Consider the following 24,020-nt stretch of genomic DNA (forward strand, 5'->3'; position numbering starts at 1 on the left):
AAGCAGCACAGCTGGAATTGAAGCTGCCTGACTCCAAAGCCTGTGCCCTAAACCTCTACACAGTTCCGATGGGAAAGCTTCCTCCAGTCCAGTTTTATTCTGTGGACCTCTGTTCACGTGAAAGAATTCTCATTCTCAGGACTAATACATGAGACCTGCTGGATTAGTTAACAGCAGGGAATGACGCTCATGCAGCACAGCTCAGTTTGAGGTAACAGGCACGATGGACGTCTAACCAGTGCTCCCAGGGGCACAGGCAGCCCCTCTTCTGAGAAAGGAAAAGTTGTTTGGGCTTCCTCAGGGCTGGCACTTAAGAGAAGGACATGCTTGGGTGCCGTCAGCCCAGCATATACATGTTCACCTCCAAGCTCCTGAGCACAGGACCACGGTCATGCTCAGGGACTCCCTGAGAGTCCCACCATCTCCTTTGCATACACAGGTCCACACTGACAAAGTGCGTGCTCCCCAAGTGTGGAGAACTGACAGATAAAGAGCCAACTACCTCTTACCTCTGCCCATCTCCCCCACCAGCTGAAACTCCTGAAATGTGAAATAACCTTAGCAGGATTTCACCAGAAATTTTTAAAAAATTAAAACACCAAGTTGATACTCAAGATCTTTATTGATTTAACTATAACAGCAACCATTGATGAGAATTAATTTTTTCCTTAATTTCCAAACATCTGCTGGTTTGGAAGAATAGTTAAAATACAAAACAACTGATCATGGAATCACACAGGACTGCCTCAAGGACTGCGTGGTGCCCTCTGCTATCCATCCACACACAGTGAAATGGATGGGAGGGATGAGGGAACAATACATCATGGGAGACAAAGGGAAGACCAAGGAAAGTGCTGGCAGTCTCCGCTTTTCCATTCAGAATGGATGGAACTGGGCCATTAGTGGCACTAAGACAGGGCAGGGCTATTTTTTTTTAAATAAAATATTTTAAAGATGCATAAAATGGACACCTTAGCATGTGAGTGTCCTTTGGGCTCTTCAAGACACCTTCTTTAAGGTTTACCCCTGGAGTAGCAAAGGGTCTCCTCACCCAGGTGGAAAGAGATGGGCTCCATCTGCAGGTGAAGGAAAGGCACTGGCGCACGGCACTCAGCAATGTAGATACAGGCACCAGGTAGAAGCAGGATGGCTCACCCAGCAACCCGCCTCTTAGCTCCCTGCTAGTGTTCTTCCCTCCTCCCCGGTTTCCAGTTAAAAGTACCCTTGGCCTGGGCTTTAAAAAGAAAAAAAAAAAAAAAAAAAAAGATTAAGCTGGAGAGAAAGGAGATACACTTGGGCAAGAATGGATATTTTGTGCTAGATTCATGGAATTTTCTAAGTGTCCAGGAGTTTTGGTTTTAAGCACCGGCAAGAGCTCCCTTTGGAAATTTCAATGTGGCCAAATGATTATCAAGCATTGCAGCATCTCTCTGCCAGCCTCCCCCGCTTAGAAAGGTGGCAGAGTGAGAGTTTTAATACCCTTGGAAATGTGTTTCATCTCAGTAATATTTCCACTGGGTATCCATGACACACAGTATGGTCTGCCAGGGCTGCAGGCAGACAGCCATAAGCAAAGAGAATCCACAGACCCTCTGAACAGGGACTCATAAGCCTTCTCCTAACTCTAAGCTTTGCCAAAAGGTTATCAACTTCCAGGACCAGCCTAGAGAAATAAATTTAAATTCCAGAGAGTAGGATAGGTGATGTAAATGATTGACTGAAAAAACAAGTATCAATAACTCTTAAAGTTTTCAGTTAGAAATTTCTGTAAGGTAGCCTCAAGAAACTCCACTACTAAACTGGAAAACCATGACTAGGAACAGGAAGCGGCCCTGGGGTAGAAGCATTCTAAAGAATTGTGACCCAACTGCATCAATATCTGATTTCATCTTTTATTAAAAGCTGAGAGTTAAAGAACTGTAGGGATAACTAAGTCCACCTCAAAGTCCAGACAAAAACTGCCCTCCCAAAGAAACAATGTTTCTTTAAAACAAATACCACACCTTCCCAGATATTACGGGTAGGTAAGTGACTAGGTTTTGCAGATTAATCTATAGCTGCCCATGTGCATGTAGTCCAGAAAACATGCCAGGAAGGAATAGCTCTGAACCAGACACAAAAAGGCAGTGTGGCTTCCTCTCTAAAGGGGAAAGCAAAGGGCTAAGAGCCCTGGCTTCAAGCAGCTGTTATCCTAGATAAGGAAAATGCAAATAGATTCAATCTCTGGGATATTGCTGCCAACATGCTGAGCCCTTCACCAGTTGCCTTGATTCGAAGCAGTTCCTCTACGTATACTGGCTAAACGATGGACTCCGGCAGTGAAACCCACATACTCAGCAGGCTGCATTCTAATGAGAATGAAGGAATTTAACTAATGGTGTTTGAGCTGGAAAGGTAAGGTCTGAGAGTCCCAAAGAGCTGGAAACCCAAAAAAAGAGAAGACCAATTCACCTCAAAATAAGAAAGAAAAACAAAATTCATTTAAAGGTACTCTAAAGATGAGTTCTTTACTTCTGGAAGAAGTATCCTTTTCTTATAGCTCCCTCAACAGCAATACTTCTTATCCAAGTATACTCTCAAGCAAGCAGGGCTACAGATAAGAAAATGCTGGGAAGAGGCAGAACATAAATCCAAAAAAGAATTTGCATCTTTGGCCAGGTGCAGTGGCTCACGCCTGTAATCCTAGCACTTTGGGAGGCTGAGGTGGGCGGTCACTTGAGGCCAGGAGTTTAAGACCAGCCTGGCAAACATGATGAAACCCCATCTCTACTAAAAATATAAAAGTAAAAATTAGCCAGGCGTGGTGGTGCACACCTGTAATCCCAGCTACTCGGAAGGCTGAGGCAGGAGAAACACTTGAACCTGGGAAGCAGAGGCTGCAGTGAGCTGAGATCGCACCACTGCACTCCAGCACCCCAGCCTGGGTGACAGGGCGCAACTCTTGTCTCAGAAAAAAAAAGAAAGAAAGAAAAAGATATTGCATCTTTAAGGTCATCTGAAATCTCTAAAGACTTGGTTAGGAATGAGTGCCAGAAACACATAGCAGCCATTCACCAGAATGTGTTAAAGTGAAAAACTTCATGTAAGTTTGTCTTCAGGGTGAACACAAGACCAGTTATTTAAGAACACATTGCCATCAAGAAGCCCAGGAAGAAATGGGCATGCAGGTTTAACCTGTGCACTGGATTTAGAGGAGCAATCAAGCATAGACATTTGTAATTCTCAGATGTTCCCTATTTTATTGAGTGGTTGCTTCCTGGGTAAGAGACCTGACCTGAGTCTGTTGAGACTGGAGACACCAGGTACCAAGCACCGACTCTGGTGGGAACTGGCTTCCTGATAACATCATCTATTTCACCTAAATGTGAACTGCTTTCTTTTCTTCAGCTCAATAGCTTAACATCTAATTCATGTTTGCTCCCTTTGCTGGACAATCCCCATTCTAAATAAGACAGGTTTAGTGGCTCAGCTGGAAGGTCCCAGTTCCTTTTGTTAATTCCTAGCTACAGGAAAATAAAAGTGGTAAATGAGTCTTACAGACATCAAGTCTAGGATGTGCAAATAAGCATACTTGAGCTGTTGGTAGTTAGGCATATTATTTTCTACTACTCCTGGGAATTGCCATGTCTTACCACCCCTCTCAAAACCAGGAGGTAGCTTTGGGGAGTTTGCCTTCTATCCCAGTTTGGCTATGCACATCTTGGAGAATTGTTTTTGATAGCAATCTATCTTTCAGCTTATCTAGATTAAACCTACCTCCCTGTTGACCTACTTTCATCCTCAGCTGGGGTGTGGTGCTTTTAAGATATGTCCATAAATTCTTTGCTACTGCTCCAATGGGGTAGAGGTATGTGTAATTCCTCTCTCCTTGAGTGCAGGCTGAACTTAGTGGCTTGCTTCTAACAACTAGGATAAGAAGTGACGGTGTGTCCTTTCCAAGACTGTGTCTTAAAAGGCACTGCAGCTTTCTCCTGGCCCTGCCCCAAGATCTCTGGAATCAGCTGCTCAGGGAGAAGCCAGGTGTCATGGTGTGAGGACACTCATGCTGCCCTATGCAGAGACTCACATGGGAAGAAACTGAGGCATCCTGCCAACGGCCACAAAGAGAGAACTTGGAAGTGGTTTCTCCAGCTCCAGCTGACTGCAGCCCCTGTTCACATCTTGACTGTAACTTCATGATACCATGGGCCAGAACCATCATGTTAAACTACTCCCAAATTCGTAACCCACAGAAACTGACAGATAATGTTTACTATTTTAACATACTAAATTTAGGGTAATTTTTTACACAGCAATAGATAACTAATACAGGTGGAAGGACAAAACTCTTGGCTTGGAAGCCCAATGCCTAGAAAACCAGCTTCTCTGTATCTGTGCCCTTGAAAATGCTGTACCTATTTAAACAGAATATGAGAACTGCTGAACTCAATAAACCACACTATAAAGAAGACAGAATCATGACAATGCATGTCTGCTGTTGGAATTTGAAGGGAAGTCACTTCTCATTAAGATCGATTGTCCCCACAAGTATAGAAGCATGGGTTCCTCATAAAAAGAAAACTACAAATGGTCACTAAGATGTTAAGAGCTGTCTCAAAGTGGTAACTTAAGAGTGCTCCTTCTCTCTAAAAAACCCAGGACACATTATTCATTAAGGGTTTCATCTGTGAGATTCCCTCCAAACATGCAGAGGTAAACCACCCAATGGACTCTGGCTTGTTCTAAAAATAATTCCATGAGGCATGACACAAAGGTATCATCCATTGGAAGTTTATCTCATGCCTTGTGAAATTATTTTTTAAATGCCAACTTATCTCCATAAGATCAAAGAAAGACTGTCTAGTAGTGGTGGCCTCGGGGAAAGAACTGCACCAAGCCGTAAGGAAGTCCTTGCAGAGAAGGGTAAGGGATTGAACAGCTGCTGCATTATACAGCTGACACTCCCAAGAAATACTAAAAACATGCCTTCTGATTAGGGGGTCACATGCAGAAGCTCCCCAGACGGCAAGAAAAAGGAAAATGGCATCTTGATACTACTAAAGCTCATGCTTTAAATCCATTCCTCACCATTCAGTGAGGAAGCCAAGTTTTCACACATAGCAATAAAGATCAAGAAGAGTTCACTCTTCTGCTCACTGACAGATTGACTAGCTGCTAGTTGGGTCAAATTCCACAGGATGCCAAGGCCAGTGTATGAAGAATGAAAAGCTTCATTCCCAAAGAATCAGGCTCCCCAGGGTACAAAGAGGTCCTGAGCATGCTTCTTATGTAAATTACAGCACAACTTAGGTTTTTCCAAGAATATGTAAAATGAGACTTGGAGTTTAATTAAAAACAGAACAGGGATACATTAAACAAACAAACAAAAATTACTTTTCTGATTATCAATTTTTTTTGAGACTCAAAGCATCCCCAAAACATTGGAGATCCAGCTTATTCCTGAGACATCAACCATCACAAAAGGTTTTCACTCTGAACTATTCACATTTTTGTAGCAGAAAACAGAACAAAGTTCTGCAGACATCCTTTCTCTCTTTCTAAAATATATTCACAAGCAGGGTCTTTTCATAGTTCAAAAGAAAAACAAACAGGTTTCTTTCTTGGCCAAATGGCCTGTTACTCTCACCCTGGGATCTGATTTCTTCATAAAAAAGTTCAGGGCACCAAATCCAACCAGAAATTCCCAGGACACCAGTGGCTACTTAACTATGAGGGGATGGATGCTTTTGTCTTTCTATGAGGGGAATCATTCTCCCGGGGTTATGATGCTGCTCAACAGTCCCAGGACGGGTAGGTGGGAAGGAGGGTGAATGCAAAAGCGAAAGGGTCACAGAAAAGAATGAGGCTTTCTTGAACAACCCATAGCAAGGCAGAATGGTCCAGTTTTACAAACCACCCACTACAAACTCCAAACATGCACACCCAAAACTAGAGGGGAAAGGAAAGAGCTCCTGGGGGACTAGGGGAGACAAAAGATGGTGACATAGAACAGCAGACTCGCCTATGAACATTTCTCAACTTCCTAACACTGTAAGATGTTTAATTAAAAAGTTGCTGTTCAAAATTGTACTGAAAACATATCTAAAAATAGGTCTGTAGTCATCTTAAAAATAAAAGGTCACTTCTCAGATAAGAGGAGTGATAGATATTCTCAGATACCAACACTTGAGGTATCTTTGATGTAAATTTGAAAAATGGCCTGGTAGAGAAAAAGGAAGGAAAGGAAGGAGAGAGGAAGAAAGTGAGGGAGGTAGGGAGAGCAATTCAGAGTACAACAGGAAAGGCAAGAAAACTGGGAGGAACACATTTTTTAAGCCCATGCTTATCTATCCCAGCAGCCAAACAAAGCAGATCCACAAAGGAAAAAAATGCAGTTCTTTTCTAAGAACATTCTGAAAGTCAACTTCAAACTCAAAACATAAGAAACTGCAAACTAAGAACAACTACCACAATGCTCACTGGACTTAAAAATGACGACTGAGACCGGGTACTCAAATGGGTCAACGTTCTTCAGAGGTCATTCTTAGGCATTATCTGACAGAATACTATGATCAGGCCTTACCCACCAAGTGGAGGCTAAAGTGCCTCTATTACTTGGTATGGACCTGCTCTAGGAGCAGACAAAATCACTTCGCTTTCTTGAAGTACAAGAGGACTCTGCCAGCAACAAGATGCAAGCAGGGAGGAGTGGCAGAAGAAGAGCAAAACTGGTTACCAAGGGCTCTCTTCTGACGTACAGAGTTAAAAATACCTGCACAAATGCGCTAAGTAAAAGAATGGGAAGATGAACTATAATACCAAAGACAGAAGACATTCCTCCCAGAGGAAAGAAAGGAAGTGGACCTCAAAACAGTGTCACAGGGTAATGCTACCAGAGTTGAACAAGCTGTGCTCTGTCCCGAGGGACGAATACCTCAAGGTAAAAGGGAAAGCAGTTATCTTTTTATCATTTCCCCCAAGCCCAGACTCTTGCAACACTGAACCATAGGTGGGATACAGGGAGGAGAGACAGAGAGTAAGGAATATGAATGGTGTTAGGCCCACCAAGCTCTGTATCCCTTCCCCAGACTTCCCAGCCAGGCAGTTGTTGGTAGGTTGATATTTGATTTGGGACAAAATTACAGGGTATGAGGGTGGCTCTCAATAAAAAAACAACTAGGAAAGTCACAGTTGAACTGTTTTCCTCTAAGGGCTGCTTAGCTCTACAGAAATACAGCAAGGGCCTTCAATCTAACCTGTTTAACTGGGAAGGGGAACAGGAGACAGGGAGAAGAAATGGTCGGATGAAGCTCATCTTCCCATCATTTGGCACCCACAGGAAGACGGGGAGGTGGAAACTGTAATGGGGACTGCTGGTATTGCCTCTTCTGTCTTTTCACTGTTGAACCTATTGGCCAAATCAGGTGCACACAAGTATCAGTGTTGCTGCTTTTCTTCTAATCCTTGCAGGAGAGTCAGATGTCCATTTCAAACTGAGCATCATCCCCTAGTTAGGACAAATAAAATGAAGAGTTTAGCACACACACAAACAAGCACAACAGTTTTAACTGTCATTCCCTCTATATAAGAGACAAAAAGTAATTCAAACTGTCCCACTCTCTGCTGCCTTAAAACAATTACTCTGCTTTGCTTTGGCTGGTCTTAATCTGAAAAATAAGAATGGCAGTCCCATCACCCATGGGGAGAAGTTTTGGGGAAAAGGACACAAGTGAAAACATCCCCATTGTCCCTTTGTCTTCAAGATGACTAAACAGCAGCTCTTGGGGAGCTCTTTGCCATCTCTCAGGGGAGCACATTCTTCTGGAGGCTTTGGACTTTCGCCCTGCTCCAAACTAACACTTTGTCCATTAAAAATCTCATCTGAAATATGACAAAGCGGAATGCTGGCCCACATCTAGGGATCACCAAGTGCAGTCCCTGAAGAGTATTTCAGGAGCTGGCCACTCCTATCGCACCATTCTGCTTCTACAGTGATAAAGAATAAAAGAATGTGTTGGAGGAGGGGTAATTTAGGTAAACCTTAAAGGCAGTTCTGGAAAATAGAGGAAATAAACCATACTGCTTTTCCTCACACCATATAAAAGAAATTCATATAAGAAACAAGGTCGGCCAGGCGCAGTGGCTCACGCCTGTAATCCCAGCACTTTGGGAGGCTGAGGCGGGCGGATCACGAGGTCAGGAGATCGAGACCATCCTGGCTAACATGGTGAAACCCCGTCTCTACTAAAAAATACAAAAAATTAGCCGGGCGTGGTGGCAGGCGCCTGTAGCCCCAGCTACTTGGGAGGCTGAGGTAGGAGAATGGCATGAACCCGGGAACCAGAGCTCGCAGTGAGCCGAGATCGTGCCACTGCACTCCAGAATGGGCAACAGAGCAAGACTCCGTCTCAAAAAAAAAAGAAAAAAAAAGAAACAAGGTCTATTTACCTGAGGGTGATGGAAATGGGGACTATGAAATTGTTTTGTTTTCTGTGTGTGTTATCCTTAGTCCAGTGAAGCCTAGGCCAGGAAGTCCTTAAGGCATGGTTCAAGGAGTCATTTTTGGGGTTTATCATCCTGATTCTGGATTCTTTTCTCCCACCAACTATATCAGATTTATGATTTAGAACTCAGGGTTTTCAGAGTATTTCAAGAAACCTTTGGGGGAGGAGGGAAACCTTAGAGACATGTAACTGAACATTAGTTATTAACTGAAGAATTGGCCAGGCACAGTGGCTCACACCTGTAATCCTAGCACTTTGGGAGGCTGAGGCAGGCGGATCACCTGAGGTCAGGAGTTCAAGAACCGTCTGAGCAACATGGCGAAACCCCGTCTCTACTAAAAAATACAAAAACTTGCCAGGCGTGGTGGCAGGTGCCTGTAATCCCCGCTACTCGGGAGGCTGAGGCAGGAGAATCACTTGAACCCAGGAGGCAGAGGTTGCAGTGTGCTGAGATTGTGCCACTGCACTCCAGCCTCAGTGACAGAATGAGACTGTCTCAAAACAAAACAAAAAAAACAACAAAAAGAAAAAACAAAACAAAACTGAAGAATCAATAGCTTCTCAACCTACAGCAAACAGACATTCAAATTCCAAGAGCCACGCTCTAGGTCTCCAACACCGCCATTCTCTTACCAACTGCATGTTTCCTGTCATGATTGTTCAAGTTGTTCAAATTGTTTACTTCTACTTTGGAGTCTTCAATTAAGGTGCCAGGGCTAGTGACTCCTGGGATATTGGGCAGATGGCAGGGTGGGGTCTGAGCCATGGGAGAATTGCGACGATCCAACAGAAATTTTCTGTCATAAATGATTCGAGTTCCTGGAAAACAGGGTTAAAAAGAGTTTGAAACAATTTAAGGGGTTATCAACATATAATACTACCCAGGAATTTAATTTAAATCCCATGTAATCCTAACTTTTAAGGATTTTACAATTCAAGTCGAAAGCATAATCTCTAACCTCCCTGCCTGTGAACAGGCTCTTCTGCCATCTGGAATGCCCTTTCTCTTCTGCCAGGACACTCCTGTTGATCCTTCAAGACTCAGCTCCAACCATCACTTCCTTTATGAAGCCACCCCCACCCCTCACTTTTTAAAAAGGTTCTTCTTCTCCATCTTACACACATCATGTATTACAGGACTCCTGTTTATCCATCTGTATCTCTTTATAGACTTAAGAGTTTCTTATGTTAGGGCTATGTCTTATTTATATGTGACCTAGGCCCTAACATTAACATCTTTAAGAAAAAAAAGTTTTAAATGAAAGAATAAACAAGTATGAGAAAAAATAAACAGCCCCTTTTAAAGGCTTTCCAAAGAAGGACTGAGACTGACATTCTTCTCACAGCTATAGTCAAAGCTGAAACTGCCAGTTTCAAAACAATCTGCTACAATCAGTCTACAAAACAATCTGCTTACCAGTTAAGTGCTACCTGAATGTTTTAAGAACAATAGTTCTGAAGAGTACACTTTAACTGATAAAGTTATGGAAACGTGCTGCTTACAAACGGTCAACAGGTACATTAAAAGGTGCTCGACATCACTAATCATCAACGAAATGCAAATCAAAACCACGATGCAATATCACTTCACATCTCTTAGGATGGCTATTATCAAAAAGACAAGAGAGCCTGGGCATGGTGGCTCATGCCTGTAATTCCAACACTTTGGGAGTCCAAGGCAGGAGGACTGCTTGAGCCCAGGAGTCTGAGTCCAGTCTGGGCCACATAGTGAGACCCTGTCTCTAAAAAAATTATTTAAAAAAGAGCCAAGTGAGGTGCTGTTGGTCTGAAGTCCCTACTACTAGAAGGTTGAGCCAGGAGAATAGCTTGCGTCCAGGAGTTCGAGACTACAGTGAGCTATGATTGCACCACTGCACTCCAGCCTGGGCAACAAGATCCTGCCTCAAAATGTAAATCAAATATAATTTTAGGACAAGGAAAGTAGAAACTTACCTTCAACCTCTTTGCTTTTGAAAAACAAAAACTAGAGTAGCACTCAAAAAGGCATCTAGAAATTATGAGGAACGAGGTATTCTGGGTAGCACAAAACTTAGTTCAACTTTCAAAGGGTAAACAATTTCAATTATCTTGAATGGAAATACTTCTAATACAGATTTAAATCCCTTTATGGCCTTCAACAGAAAACGATTCAACCCTCTTGATGAATCACAGTCATTATTATGAAAATTGTTTATTATACTATGTTGTGACTTAAGAAGTCTCAAGCCCTATCGAGTTGGTGCTCTGTACAGCTGAACATCACTATACAGAGTTCAGATGGTCAAGGTTGTGCTGGTGCACCCTTCCCCCTCAGTGCCCTTGTCTCCTTAGACTAAGAGCTACCTTTTTTCAAGGCTACTACTATGACTCAGTCAGCTTAGGCTGCCATAACAAAATACCACAGACTGCACAACTTAAACAACAGAAATTGTCTCATAGTTCTGGAGGCCAGAAGTCCAACACTAAGATGCCAGCATGGATGGTTTCTGGTGAGGGCTCTCTTCCTGGCTTGTAGGTAGCTGCCTTCTCTTTGTGTCCCTTACATGGGGGTAAGGAGGCCTCAACTCTGTGGTGTTCCATCTTATAAGGGCACAAATCCCATCATGAGGGTCCCACCTTTATGACCTCAACTCAACCTAATTAACTCCCAAAGGCGCCACCTCCTAATACCATCATATTGGGAATTAAGGTTCCAACATAAGAATTTTGGGGAGACACAATTCAATCTGTATAGCACACCCTTAACACCCTTTCTAACTTGGTGTTTCTAGTCTGGTGGGTTTGGAAATCAGCAACTTGCTTATTAGCATGCTATGTAAAATAAGGGCAAATACGCTGAAAGGGGGTCTGATGGCCTTCCAATGAACAAAGGGAAGGAGCTTTATCGATGGACCTTGCCTGTTTGAGTTACCCCACTTTTGTTCATGATTAGATTTCAGAAGGGTGAGGTTTCACTGTCAGATGAGTCAACTTGCAAACTGGAACAAGATTATTCTTACTTCTGTAGTACATCAAGCTTGGAAATTGTGGAGATGAGGTGGTGAAAAAAGCACAGCACAGAAGCAAGCTTTCTAAATTATGTATCAGCAACAACACACACATTAAAGAATTGCAATTAAACCTACTACAATATAGGTAGTAAAGATTCTGCCTAAATGCGTGAGGTATAAGAGAAACTGAAGAAACTCTATGACCTTAAAGAGCCGATAAGATACGGTACTTTACAAGTTTATTGAAATAGCATTCATTTACAATTCATCCACTTACAGTGTATAATTCAATAGTTTTAGTTGATTCGCAGGACTGTACAATCATCACCATAATCAATTTTAGAACCCTTTCATTACCCCCATAACCTCCCCCAACCCCTTAGATGCCACCTGATCTCCCCACACCCTCTGACCCTAGGCAACCACTAATCTACTTTCTGTCTCTATATGGTTGTACCTATTCTGGCCATTCCATTTATGATGCCATAAATGGAATCATACAATATATGGTCTTTTGTGACTGCTTCTTTCACTTTCATAATGTCTTCAAGTTCGTTTACGTTGTAGCATTTATCAGTACTTCATTTCTTTTTCATTACCAAATATTTCATTGTATGTATATATCGCACTTTATCAATTTATCAGTTGATGGACTGGTAAGTCGATAAAAACAACAGTCCAACTGATAAATGGGTTGTTTCCACTTTTTGTCTATTATGAGTAATATTCACGTACAAGTTTTCATGTGAACACATTTCCATTCTCTTGGGTATATACTAAACTAAAAAAGTGGAATTAGCCAGGCATGATGGCTCACACCTGTAATCCCAGCACTTTGGGAGGCCAACGTGTGTGGATTACTTGAGCTCACAAGTTCAAGACCAGCCTGGGCAACATGGCAAAATCCCGTCTCTTAAAAAAAAAATACAAAAATTAGCCAGGCATGGTGTTGCATGCCTGTAGTCCCAGCTGCTGGGGAGGCTGAGGTGGGAGGATCACTTAAGCCCAGGAGATGGAGGTTACAGTGAGCCATGATTGCACCACTGCACTCAGCTTAGATGACAGAGTGAGACCCTGTCTCAAAAAAAAATAAAAAATAAAAAAAGGTAGAACTACTGGGTCATATGGTAACTCTACCTTTAACCCTTTGAAAAATTGCCTAGCCTTTTTTTTTTTTTTTTTTTTTTGAGACAGAGTCTTGCTCTGTCACCAGGCTGGAGTACAGCCACGTGATCTTGGCTCACTGCAACCTCCACCTCCTGGGTTCAAGCAATTCTCCTGCCTCAGCCTCCCAAGTACCTGGGACTACAGGCGCATGCTACCACGACTAATTTTTGTATTTCTAGTAGAGACAGGGTTTCACCACGTCGGCTAGGATGGTCTCGATCTCTTGACCTCGTGATCTGCCCAGCTTGGCCTCCCAAAGTGTTGGGATTACAGGCGTGAGCCACCGCGCCCGGCCAGAACTGCCTATTTTTCAAAGTGGTTGTACCATTTTACATTCCCATCAGCAGTGTGTAAGAGTTCTAATTTTTATATATTGTAGCCAACATTAGCAGATATGAAGTGGTTTCTCACTGTGGTTTGATCTTAATTTGCATTTCCCTGATGGCTAATTATGTTGAACATGCTGTTTTCATGTACTTAACAGGCCATTCCACCACATATCTTCTTTTGAAGAAACTGTCTATTCAGAACCTTTACCCATTTTTCAGTGATTTGTCTTTATTACTAAATTATGATAGCTATTTATTCTGGATATAAATCTCTTGATTGCAAATATTGTCTCCTATTCTGTGGGTTATCTTTTCATTTTCTTAATGATCTTTGAAGCACAAAAGTTCTTAATTTTTATGATGTCCAATGTATCTGGTTTTTTTTTTCTTTTGTTTGTGCTTTTGGAGTCATATCTTAGGCCACTGCCTAATCCAAGGTCATAAAGATTTGTCTCTGTCTTCTTCTAAAGGTTGTACATTAATAGCTTTTGCTCTGACATTGAGGTCTTTGAGCCATCTGGTCCACCTTCAGTTTTTCTGTGTGCATATCCAGTTGTATCAGCACTATCTGTTGAAAACTGTTCTTTTTCCACAGAATTGTCTTGGCACCCTTGTTGAAGATCAATGGGCCATTATTGTGAGGGTTTATTTCTGGACTCTCAAATTTTATTCCATTGATCTATATGTCTATCCATATGCTAGTACCCCACTGTCTTGACTTGTAATAAGTTTTGAAACCACGAAGTATAAGTCCTCCAACTTAGTTTTTCTTTTTCAAGATTGTTCTGGATATTTTAGGTCCCTTAAAGTTCCATATGAATTTTGTCAGCTTGTCAAAGAAGCCAGTTGAGATTATGATAGGGACTGTGCTGAATGTGAAGGTCAATTTGTGGAGTACTACCATCTTAACAATATTAAGTCTTCTGATCCATGACCACCAAATGTCTTTCCACTTATTTGGGTCTTCTTTAATTTCTTTCAACAATGTTTTGTAGTTTCCAGAGTAAAAGTTTTACGCTTTGTGACTAAATTTATTCCTATCTATCAAATTGTTTTCATGCTATTGTAAATGGGATTCCTTTTTCTTTTCTTTTTTTTTTTTTTGAGAGAGGGTCTTGCTCTGTCGTCCAAGCTAGAGGGCAGAAGTGCAATCTTGGCTCACTGCAACCTACACCTCCTGGGCTCAAGCGGTCCTCCTGCCTCAGCCTCCCTAGCAGTTGGGACTACAGGCACACGTCACCCAGAAAAAAATAATTTTTGTATTTTTTGTAGAGATGGGGTTTCACCATGTTGCCCAGGCTGGTCTTGAACTCCTGGGCTCAAGCCATCTGCCCACCTCAGCCTTCCAAAATGATGGGATAACAAGCGTGACCAGTTTTCTCTGTTTTTGAGATGGAGTTTCCCTCTGTTTGCCCAGGCTGGAGTGCAGGGCATGATCTCAGCTCACTGCAACCTCCACCCTCTGGGTTCAAGTAATTCTTCTGCCTCAGCCTCCCAAGTAGCTGGGATTACAGGCATGCGCTACCACACCCAGCTAATTTTTGTATTTTTAGTAGAGATGGGGTTTCACCATGTTGGCCAGGCTGGTCTCGAACTCCTGACCTCAAGTGATCTGCAAGCCTTGGCCTCCCAAAGTGCTAGGATTACAGGCGTGAGCCACTGTGCTGGGCCAAGAACAGGTTTTTCTATATGGCTCTTTTATCTTGCAACCTTGGCAAACTCACCTATTATTTCTAATAGTTTTTTAATGCATTCCTAAGATATGTTTGATTTTGAATGCCAACACAGTAAATAATTCAGACAACAAGACACACTGAAGAACTAGCGTCTTAATGCTGTAAATGTTCTCAAGTATAGCCAGGGAAAATATGACTCTGAAAGTATAGTATTTATAAGTTTTTGAATTTTAGTAATCTCTGCAAGCTAAAAAAAATTTAATTGTAGTGGGTATAAAGCAAAAATACGGAATCAGCTTGTTAATCACTAATGATTTTAGGGTGTAATTCAAAAGAAACTGATCTTTTAAAAAACCAAAATTATTCAAAGAAAAAAAAATTAAGATTCAACCATGGATAAAATGGCAGGAAAAAAACCCTTTATTTCCTTTATTGAATATTATGTTTACTATAAACTTACATCAATTCCAAGACAATCTATTTAAAAATCTAAAATATTTAAGGTTTCTTATACATATGCATGCACAGATGTACATTTTCTGAAGCAAGGACTTCCTAGCAATTCACATTTCACCCAGACTCCCTCCAACGCTATGTCAGCTCAATTTAATGTCAACCAATGCAGCCATAAGTAACTAGAAACAAGTTAACCTTAAGCTACTGAAGAAGGAAAACAGACTACACAAGAAATCCATAGCTCATATAACACAATATTAAAATGGGGCATGATTGTGATCAATTGATGGAGTGTTACAAAAAATAAAAAACAATTTTCCATTCCTTCTCTATGAAAATAATCATGCTCCTTAGTCTTATATTGGAAAGTTATGAAAAAAAAATCACAATATTGTATATGCTGTTTGATTTTCAATGTTTATAATCAAACTATAGTAAAAGCATAGAAGAATTAACAGTTAAGGAAGAGTATGTAAATGTTACAAACTCTGATTTCTTTTTTTCTTTTTTTTTTTTTTTGAGAGTCAGGGTCTTGCTCTATCACCCAGGCTTGAGTGCAGTGGCACGATCACAGCTTACTGCAACCTTGACCTCCTGGGTTCAGGCGATCCTCCCACCTTAGCCTCCCAAGTAGCTGGGACTACAGTCCAACTAATTTTATATTTTGTAGAGATGGGGTCTCATTATGTTGCCCTGACTGGTCTCAAACTCCTGGGCTCAAGCGATTCTCCTGCCTTGGCCTCACAAAGTGTTGGGATTATAGGTGTACGCCACCAAGCCTGCCCACAAACCCTGATATTATAAAAATAATGAGGTTACATACCAGCAAAGTAAAGGCAGGAGGACGGGTGAATGGTGTACTTTTATACAGTGGAGAGCTAAAGTTGACAGGTTGAGATACATATTATTTAGAGCTTTAAAGATAACTACTAGAGGAGCCAAAAATGATAATACAATTTACAGAAATTAGTAAATGGAGAGAGGATGAGAAACAAGAGACAGAAAGTAATAAAAGTATCTTAGATTCCTCATCTTTCATAATGGGGAGTTAACAGTATTGTCTAACATTAAAGAAATCACAGTATACATATATTATTTACAGCAACAATGGTAGCCAACAAAAGCACTGTAAACAGAAACTGTTGAAAGTGGCTGTCTATTGGCATTTTACGCTCTTTTACATTGTTGAAGTTTCATTTTTCTGTTTTGTTTCAAAAATGTACATATTTTTCTTAGTCTTCATGTTTGGATTTCAGAATAGGAAGCTTTAGATCTAGGTTAACTTTAGCTATTTATAAATTTTTCATCCCTTAGTGACCAGATATTAGGATAAATCTAATACTTTCATCCAGGACTTTCTAGATTTAACATTACTAGGGAAATATGAGAGTAAAACTGAGTCCCTTTGACAGAGAGGGGGGAAAAAACCCTATCTACCTTTGAATCTAAAAACCAGTGTTCTCAAACTGCAGAAAACAACAAGAAGGTCAATGAATAAAGCCCCAAGTTACGCTTGCCAAGATGGCTAGTATAGAAACAAGGTCATTCAAGTGTAAGGGCCTCTTTCAATACCAAGTACCTTAGTTTAAATGATAAATAATCCATGCATTAAGCTATATACTTAAGAAATTATGTAAGCTGAAATAAAACCACACAGAGGAAGTCCACTATAACATGGTTAACTTACAGGGTAGTTGTTAACTTTATTTTTACAGGGGGCCATCCCCCCTCACGCCCCACCCCCACCCCACCCCCGCCACCCCCCGCCGCCATCATAAAATTCTGTTTAACTAAGTCTGCTTCCAGAATTAGAATTAAGCATTTACTCATGCAAATAGCCTGGAGAACAAAACATTAAGTAACTTGACCACAAGCCCTCCAAAAAGGCTGAGATGGACCTACATCCTCATAAAATAGAGTTCCAAGCAGGAAAGGAGAACATGCCTCCTGGGATTTACTCCCGCAAACAGACAGCCTGGAGAACGAAACATTAAGTAACTTGCCCATAAACCCTCCAAAAAGGCTGAGATGGACCCACATCCTCATAAAATACAGTTCCAAGCAGGAAAGGAGAACATGAAGTCAAACAGGGCTTTCCTCCTGGGACTTTCTCCGTTAGAGGGGAAAATCTCAGAAGCCATCAGCAGACTTCCTTTATATCTCATTTGGCCAGAACTGGTTCAGATGCCCAACAGACCAAACACTGGGGAAACTATGACTGACTTAGAGCTGTCACGGTCTATATCCTGGGGTTTAGCACCTTGCCATTTAAAAAATGAGGGAATCTGGCAGCAAGCAAGAAGAGGGAATGGCTATCGAGCAGGAAACCAACAATGTCAGCCACATCTACATTCAATATTTACCAAAATTTAGTAAAGATTACATACATATTAGTTTAACCAAAAAGGGTAAAAAAAAGTTAAGAGGATAGGAGACAGAAGTATATACATTGGGAGAAGGGTGTATATAGCAACTAAATCCTCATCTTCCATAGCAGAAAATGAATTGTTAATATCCCAAACTAAGAAATAGGCTGGGCATAGGGGCTCACACCTATAATCACAGCACTTTGGGAGGCTGAGGCGAGAGCATAATCTGAGCCCAGGAGTTTAAGACCAGCTTGGGAAACATGGTGAGAAATCATCTCTACAAAAATTTTAAAAATTAGCCGTGCTTGGTGGCACTCCTATGATCCCAGGAGGCTGAGACCAGGAGGTCAAAGCTGCAGTGCACATTAGCTAAATGAGTTTAAAATGGTTTCTCTGAGAGTGGAAATGGAGATGAAGGAAGGGGGCATCGGAATGTTGCTTTTTGTTGTGTGGCCAGTAAGACTATATGACTTTTAAAACTTTGTTGCTTTCATAGGTATTAAAAAAAGTTAAAAAAAAAAAAAAAAAAAAGCAAAATGTCAAGAAAAAAGCATGAACACTGATGAATGTTCATTTACAAAAGGACAATTACTATGTGGTTCCACTTAACTGAGATTCCTAGAGTAGTCAAATTCATGAAGACACAAAGTAGGATGATTAGTTGCCAGGGGCTGCGGTGGTAGTGCTTAATGGGAAGTTATTGTTTAATTGGTATGAGGTTTCAGTTTAGGAAGATGAAAAAAGTTCTGAAGATGGATGGTGGTGATGGTTGCAAAACAAGGTGAATACATTTAATCCCACTGAGCTGTACAATTAAAAATGACTAAAATGGAAATTTTTGTTATGTATGTTTAAAACATCAAGAGATAGTGTATTAAAAAACCATTATAAGGAACTAAGAAAAAAGATGCTTACAAAATATCTTATAAATACATACATACAAACCAACACTGCTAGGGCAGCAGGGACCATGAGGAGGAAGGTATCCTTCAAGCCTAGACATTGAATTAAAAAAAGAAACAAAGCATTTGGCATGTAACTTCAATTTTCTACTAGGAATTCTTGACAATTCTCCAGCTATGTCTCATGTAAGGGCCCACCAAAAGATGAGAAACAGATACAAGATGAACAAGCAGCAAGTGCTTCTAATGCACTCAGAAAAGAAGTCTACGCCTGTCTTTCTCTCTCCCACCCCCATAAGGGAAAATAAGAAAGGAAAAAACAGAAAGGACTTAACAAAGAAAGCATTTTCTCTGCTTTTTATTCTTTCAACTTAGGAAGGTAGAACAAGGTCTATGTTTTATTGACTGAGTTATAGAACATTCATGAATGAACTTCAGTTTTAAACATCTGTTCTTCATGGAGACTCTGGATGAAGAGACAGACTCCTGAAAAGCTCTATGGCAAATAACCCAGAGGAAACTAAAAGCTGCCTAACTCTGTATTCTTCAGGAAGCCGGGTGGTGGCCAAACCACATTCAGTGTGCACAACCATCAAATCCCTGAAGTGCTAATAAACCAACAGGGACAATTTTTATCTTAACAAAAGAAACAGGGCTGGGCATGGTGGTTCAATTCCAGCACTTTGGGAGGCCGAGGTAGGGCGGATCACTTGAGGTCAGGAGTTCGAGACCAGCCTGGCCAACATGGTAAAACCCTATCTCTACTAAAAATACAAAAATCAGCCAGGCGTGGTGGTGGGCACCTGTAATCCCAGCTACTCAGGAGGCTGAGGCAGGAGAATCACTTGAACCCAGGAGGCGGAGGTTGCGGTGAGCCGAGATGGCGCCATTGCACTCCAGCCTGGGCAACAAGAGTGAAACTCTGTATCAAAGAAAGAAAGAAAAAAAAAAGGCAGCTCCCTTCACCCCCAATACTCTTTATTTTGGTATAGTTCACTCCAAGTGGATTATTTTCCCTTCTTCCTGCTTTCTCCTTTTTTCCAAACCCACCCAATGACCTTTATGAAATTCTGTCCCAATGAACCAATCATATCAACTACCCAAGAGGCAGAAAGGAAGAGCTACAACCCAGACAAAATTTCAGACCATCACAGTTAGTTCCCCTCTGTTGCCCTTGTTATGGTAACAGCATACTTTTCCATGGCTGATGAGAACTCTGTGGAGGAAAAGAAAGGCAAAGAGAAAGGATAAAAGAGGTGTCTATGTTTCTGCTCATTTCCCAGAGCAAAACAACTCTTCTAAAAGGGGGCAGTTCAGCACCTAGAAAGGAAATAAGGTAGCGCAAAGAATCATATTAGCTAGCATTCCAGAGGTAGAAAAGTCTCTTTAAATGTTTGCAAACTTCCTTTCCTAGTAAGATAGCATCTCAAAACAGTGGAGGAAAAAACTGGAATAGTGATGAGGATACTAAGTTTGAGGGACCCATGGACAATAATTAGCTGTTTAATGCTAACAAGTTACTTAACTTCTCTGGGTCCCAATTTCTCTCAATAATAAAATGAAAGCATTAGGTTTCTTCCAGGTCACTAGTGTTATTAAAAGTGGAGCCAACTATAGTAACTTTACCTTCTTTTGAGGGCAGAGGTAGCTTCTCAATGGAAGAACCAAATATCATCCCCACTCCTCCACAGGCAGATAGAAAAAAAAATAAAATCCAAGAGCTTTTTTTTTTGGCCTGGAATTTGCCCAACAAAAAGTTTCCTCTTCCTTCGTAATGAGAAAGGGTAGTCTTCCAGCAATATGAGAAATCCAAGAGGTTACAGCAAGTGTGTTTTCACCCACTTCTCACTTCCCAAACCACAGGAAGGCAATTTTGAGAAACCTCAAGGGTAAGCTGTATTTCCTCTGATCCCCAATGAATAAAGGACTCTTTAAGGGGGAGAAACTCTAAGTTTGCTATGCTGTGAATGTCCCTGCTCAGTCTGATCATTTAGGGCATTCAGTCCATCAACTGTTGTTATGCTGGAATGCTCTGACATGTATGTGACCCTCCAGAAGGTTTCTAGAAGTTTGAGGCAGGAAATGTTAATCCCCTCCCTTACCACTAAATAGAGATTTCCAATAGAAGCCTACCACTCATTTTTCTAAATGTTTTCAAGTCTGAAATATATGTTAGCACTTGACTCTACTCTTCCAGAACTAAAAATCTTATCTGTCTGCCCCTACCCCCGAATCAAGAATTTAAACCTGTTCAGACCAAGGACTGTATTTCCTACTTTTGTCTGTTGTCCCCTTTTGTGCGAACCACTCCCCTGGGCACACAAAATTTACTAACGATACCTAAGCATATTAATCCAGGCGTCTGGAGGTGGCCAGATAACAAACTATTGCACTCTGGTTGAGGGAAATAAAATTACATGATGAGAGGAAGATGAATGTAGCATTAGAGATACACAAACCATCAGAGGGGGAAGTTAAATCAGTAAGTAAAGAACACCTAAACAGTATTCATTGCTGTAATAGTGATTAAATCCAACTGCAACGGTACCATGTCCTTATAAAGACATTAAATAAGCCCTCATGTTAAAAATCCAAAGATTACGGCCAGGCGCAGTGGCTCACGCCTGTACTCCCAGCACTTTGGGAGGCCAAGGCGGGCAGATCACGAGGTCAGAAGATCAAGACCATCCTGGCTAACATGGTGAAACCCCACCTCTACCAAAAATACAAAAAATTAGCTGGGCGTGGCGGTGGGCGCCTGTAGTCCCAGCTACTCGGGAGGCTGAGGCAGGTGAATGGCGTGAATCCGGGAGGCGGAGCTTGCAGTGAGCCGAGATCGCGCCACTGCACTCCAGCCTGGGCTACAGAGCGAAACTGTCTCCAAAAATAAATAAATAAACAAATAAACAAATAAATCCAAAGGTTATGATGGGCTCTCCCAATAAATACAGGCTCAACATTAAAGAAGAGCCAAGATGACAAGTATTTAAATCCAAAACAAGAAATTCTGTAGAAACAATTTGGGCGGAAGTTAAGTGATATTTGAGAAAACAGTGATTAAGTGTGTTAGGAGGAGGGGTAATGAATCAGTATTTCTGGCAGAATCTTTGCAAGCACTTTAAGAACTAATCCAGGCTATGAGACAGGCTTCTATCTTTGAAGCAACGCTTAAAGACTATGCCCTTATTTTTAAAAGTATGGTAGCTTGACTATTTGACATAAGCCAAAAGCGTGTCTAGGTGGCTCTTCCCTCAGGGGATTAATATATAGCTGAAAGTTTAGTTCCCTTCCCAAATAAACTATAGCTGAGTGCAGTTGTTACTATGACGTGTTCTGAACTGCTGGAAGCACAGGCATTTACTGAGCAATACCACAAAGAATTCTGGAAGAAGTTATAAATCCCCTTCCATCACCTCGGAAAACAGCATCTATTTCTTAAAAGCTATCAGTTCAAGTTCAAGACAACTCTTATATGGAGCAGATTCTGGTCTGCCAAAATTTTTCAGGATTAAAAAGCAAGATCTTGGCCGGGTGCAGTGGCTCACGCCTGTAATCCCAGCACTTTGGGAGGCTGACGGGGCGAGTAACTTGAGCCCAGGACCAGCCTGGGCAACATGGAGAAACCCAGACTCTACCAAAAATACAAAAAAATTAGCCAGGCGTGGTGGCAGTGAGCCGAGGTCGTGCCACTGTACTCCAGCCTGGGCGACAGAGTGAGACCCTGTACCATGCTCAACACGGGTTGGTCTTGAACTGATCATATCAGCGGGGAGATTTCTTCCATGAGTTAAGCCACCTAAGAACTCCACTATTCTGCAAAGTTAACATTTCCTTAAACCCAGCTCTCCATATATATAAATGAACTTCTGCCTGGGTCATTTAAAAAGCCTTCCAAGGCAGCCCGCCCCGCCCCCAGAGCGGCCTGGCTGAATTTCTCTGTAAAGCTCCCCACTAGATTTTATCCCTTGGTGTTGGCAAGAAGGTCTCCTTACTGTACAGGCCTTGCTATTGTGCAACTGATTTAAGGATGGTCCAGGCCTAACTGCACCGGATTGGTTGTAGTACAGCTCCTGAGCCCTGCCCACAGGAACAAGGCTAGCAATCCTCTAGACCGCAGGAGCTGCGAAGTCCCCACCCTCTAGCAAGAGGCCACCCCAGCACCAAAATAAGACAAAGTTCTGAAGTTAAAAAGGAGGCCCCGTTCCCTTCAATAAGGCTCCTCAAAATCGCTTTCCAGGCTCCTCCCTCCGGAGGACAGCCCAGTTAGGGCACAGACAACCTTTGAGCTCTCTTCCCGTGACCAAGCTTCACCTCTACCCCAGTATTACTTATTTGTAAACAGTTCCTGGTCATGCTTTGAAAAGCAATGCCAGCATCCTCTCTCTGGATTGCCTCTCTCTAGCCCCTTCCACAGGATCAAGCAACCACCCCACCCAACTGGGGTGTCCTTGACAAAGGTCCTTCAATCCATTTCCAAAGGCGTCGCTGCCGAAAGACACCCTACCTTAAGGCTGTCAGTGCCCTACCACCCCCACCTACTTTCCCTTGGCTATTACTTGAGCTTTATTTTATCACTCTCTCCTCCCGGCCTGGGGACTACCCTCACCCGTGGGGCCTCGTCCAGCAAAGTAAACAATGCTGTCAAAGCGGGATAACGCTGGGCAAGGCTTCCAGACTCCGCATTCCAGCCTCCTCCCGGTGTTCTAAAAGCAGCAAAAACAAGCCATCGCAGGATCCCAGGGCCGAATTCCTCTCCCAAAGTTCTTTTTTAAAACGGCCCGGAGCCAGCTCCAAAATCAAGCATTAATTTGCACAATCTGCAAGAGACAGGCAATGCAGAGTGTAATGCAAGGCCAAGTGGGGCCAAATCCGCCCGGGAAGGAGGCAGAGAGGAGAGAGAAAACTGGGTCGAACGCGTAAGCCTGCCACGAAGCGGAAACAAGAGCTCTTTTTCGCGACAGGACAGCCACATTCCCGAGTGGGGCGCGCGCCGACTCGAGCTGCGGGCAAGAGCGAACACGAAGTAAAGGGTCCCGAACGCTCGGGCGGGCCCAAGGGCAGCGTCCCCGGGGCTTCGGTGGAGCTGGGGGCGGGGGCGAAGCGGCCGGGCACCCAGGCGCCGAGGAGTTAGAGGACCGCGGCGGGACACCGGGCGCGGCGGACGGCTGGCCGGCGCTCACCTCCCGGTGTGGTGGAGAAGAGCGTCCCCCCGGGCGTGGTGCAATAGTCATGAGGTAGCTGCGCGGCGTCGCTGATGGCCACGGTGCGGGTGGGGATGGCGCGGCTCTGGCTGAGCTGGTGGCCGCTGCCGGCTGACGAGGACATGGCTGTGGGCGCGGGCTCTCGGCTTTGTCCGGCGGGCAGGCGGCGGCGGCGGGGCCGGGGCTGCTTCGGCTCCTCACGCGGACGGAAAAGCGCGCTCTGCGCGCTCCTCGCTCGCTTCCTCTCGTTCCCTCGTCCCGCTCCGCTCCCGCCGCCGCCCTCTCAGCCGCCGCCGCCGCCGCCGCCCGATCCTCCGGCCTCAGCCAGCAGCCTCAGCAGCAATAGCAGCGGCAGCAGCGGCGACGACGACGACCGGAAGCGGGCGAAGGCGGGAGCCAGAGGGAGTTGGGGAAGCTGGTCGGCCGGAGGTGACGTCGCCGCGGGGC

General features: G+C 42.9%; 1 protein-coding gene across 1 annotated transcript; it reads right to left on the minus strand.

The window, feature by feature from the left end:
* Window positions 1–603: 603 nt before the first annotated feature.
* Window positions 604–24,020, minus strand: EIF4EBP2 (eukaryotic translation initiation factor 4E binding protein 2). Its single transcript, XM_054435748.2, has 3 exons — window positions 23,553–24,020; window positions 9,117–9,302; window positions 604–7,486 (listed from the first exon to the last, which is right to left on the minus strand). The coding sequence occupies exons 1-3, from the start codon at window positions 23,695–23,697 to the stop codon at window positions 7,455–7,457; spliced, it is 363 nt and encodes a 120-aa protein (XP_054291723.1). The 5' UTR covers window positions 23,698–24,020; the 3' UTR covers window positions 604–7,454.

The sequence above is a fragment of the Pongo pygmaeus genome, chromosome 8 (genome assembly GCF_028885625.2).
Source record: "Pongo pygmaeus isolate AG05252 chromosome 8, NHGRI_mPonPyg2-v2.0_pri, whole genome shotgun sequence".
NCBI lineage: Eukaryota > Metazoa > Chordata > Mammalia > Primates > Hominidae > Pongo > Pongo pygmaeus.

Coding starts and splice junctions, on each gene's coding strand:
- EIF4EBP2 (XM_054435748.2), bottom strand. CDS start 23,697: ATGTCCTCGTCAGCCGGCAGCGGCCACCAGCTCAGCCAGAGCCGCGCC. Junction 9,303..23,552: donor CTTCTCCACCACACCGGGAG/GTGAGCGCCGGC, acceptor CCTGTTTTCCAG/GAACTCGAATCATTTATGAC. Junction 7,487..9,116: donor TGACAGGAAACATGCAGTTG/GTAAGAGAATGG, acceptor TGTCCTAACTAG/GGGATGATGCTCAGTTTGAA.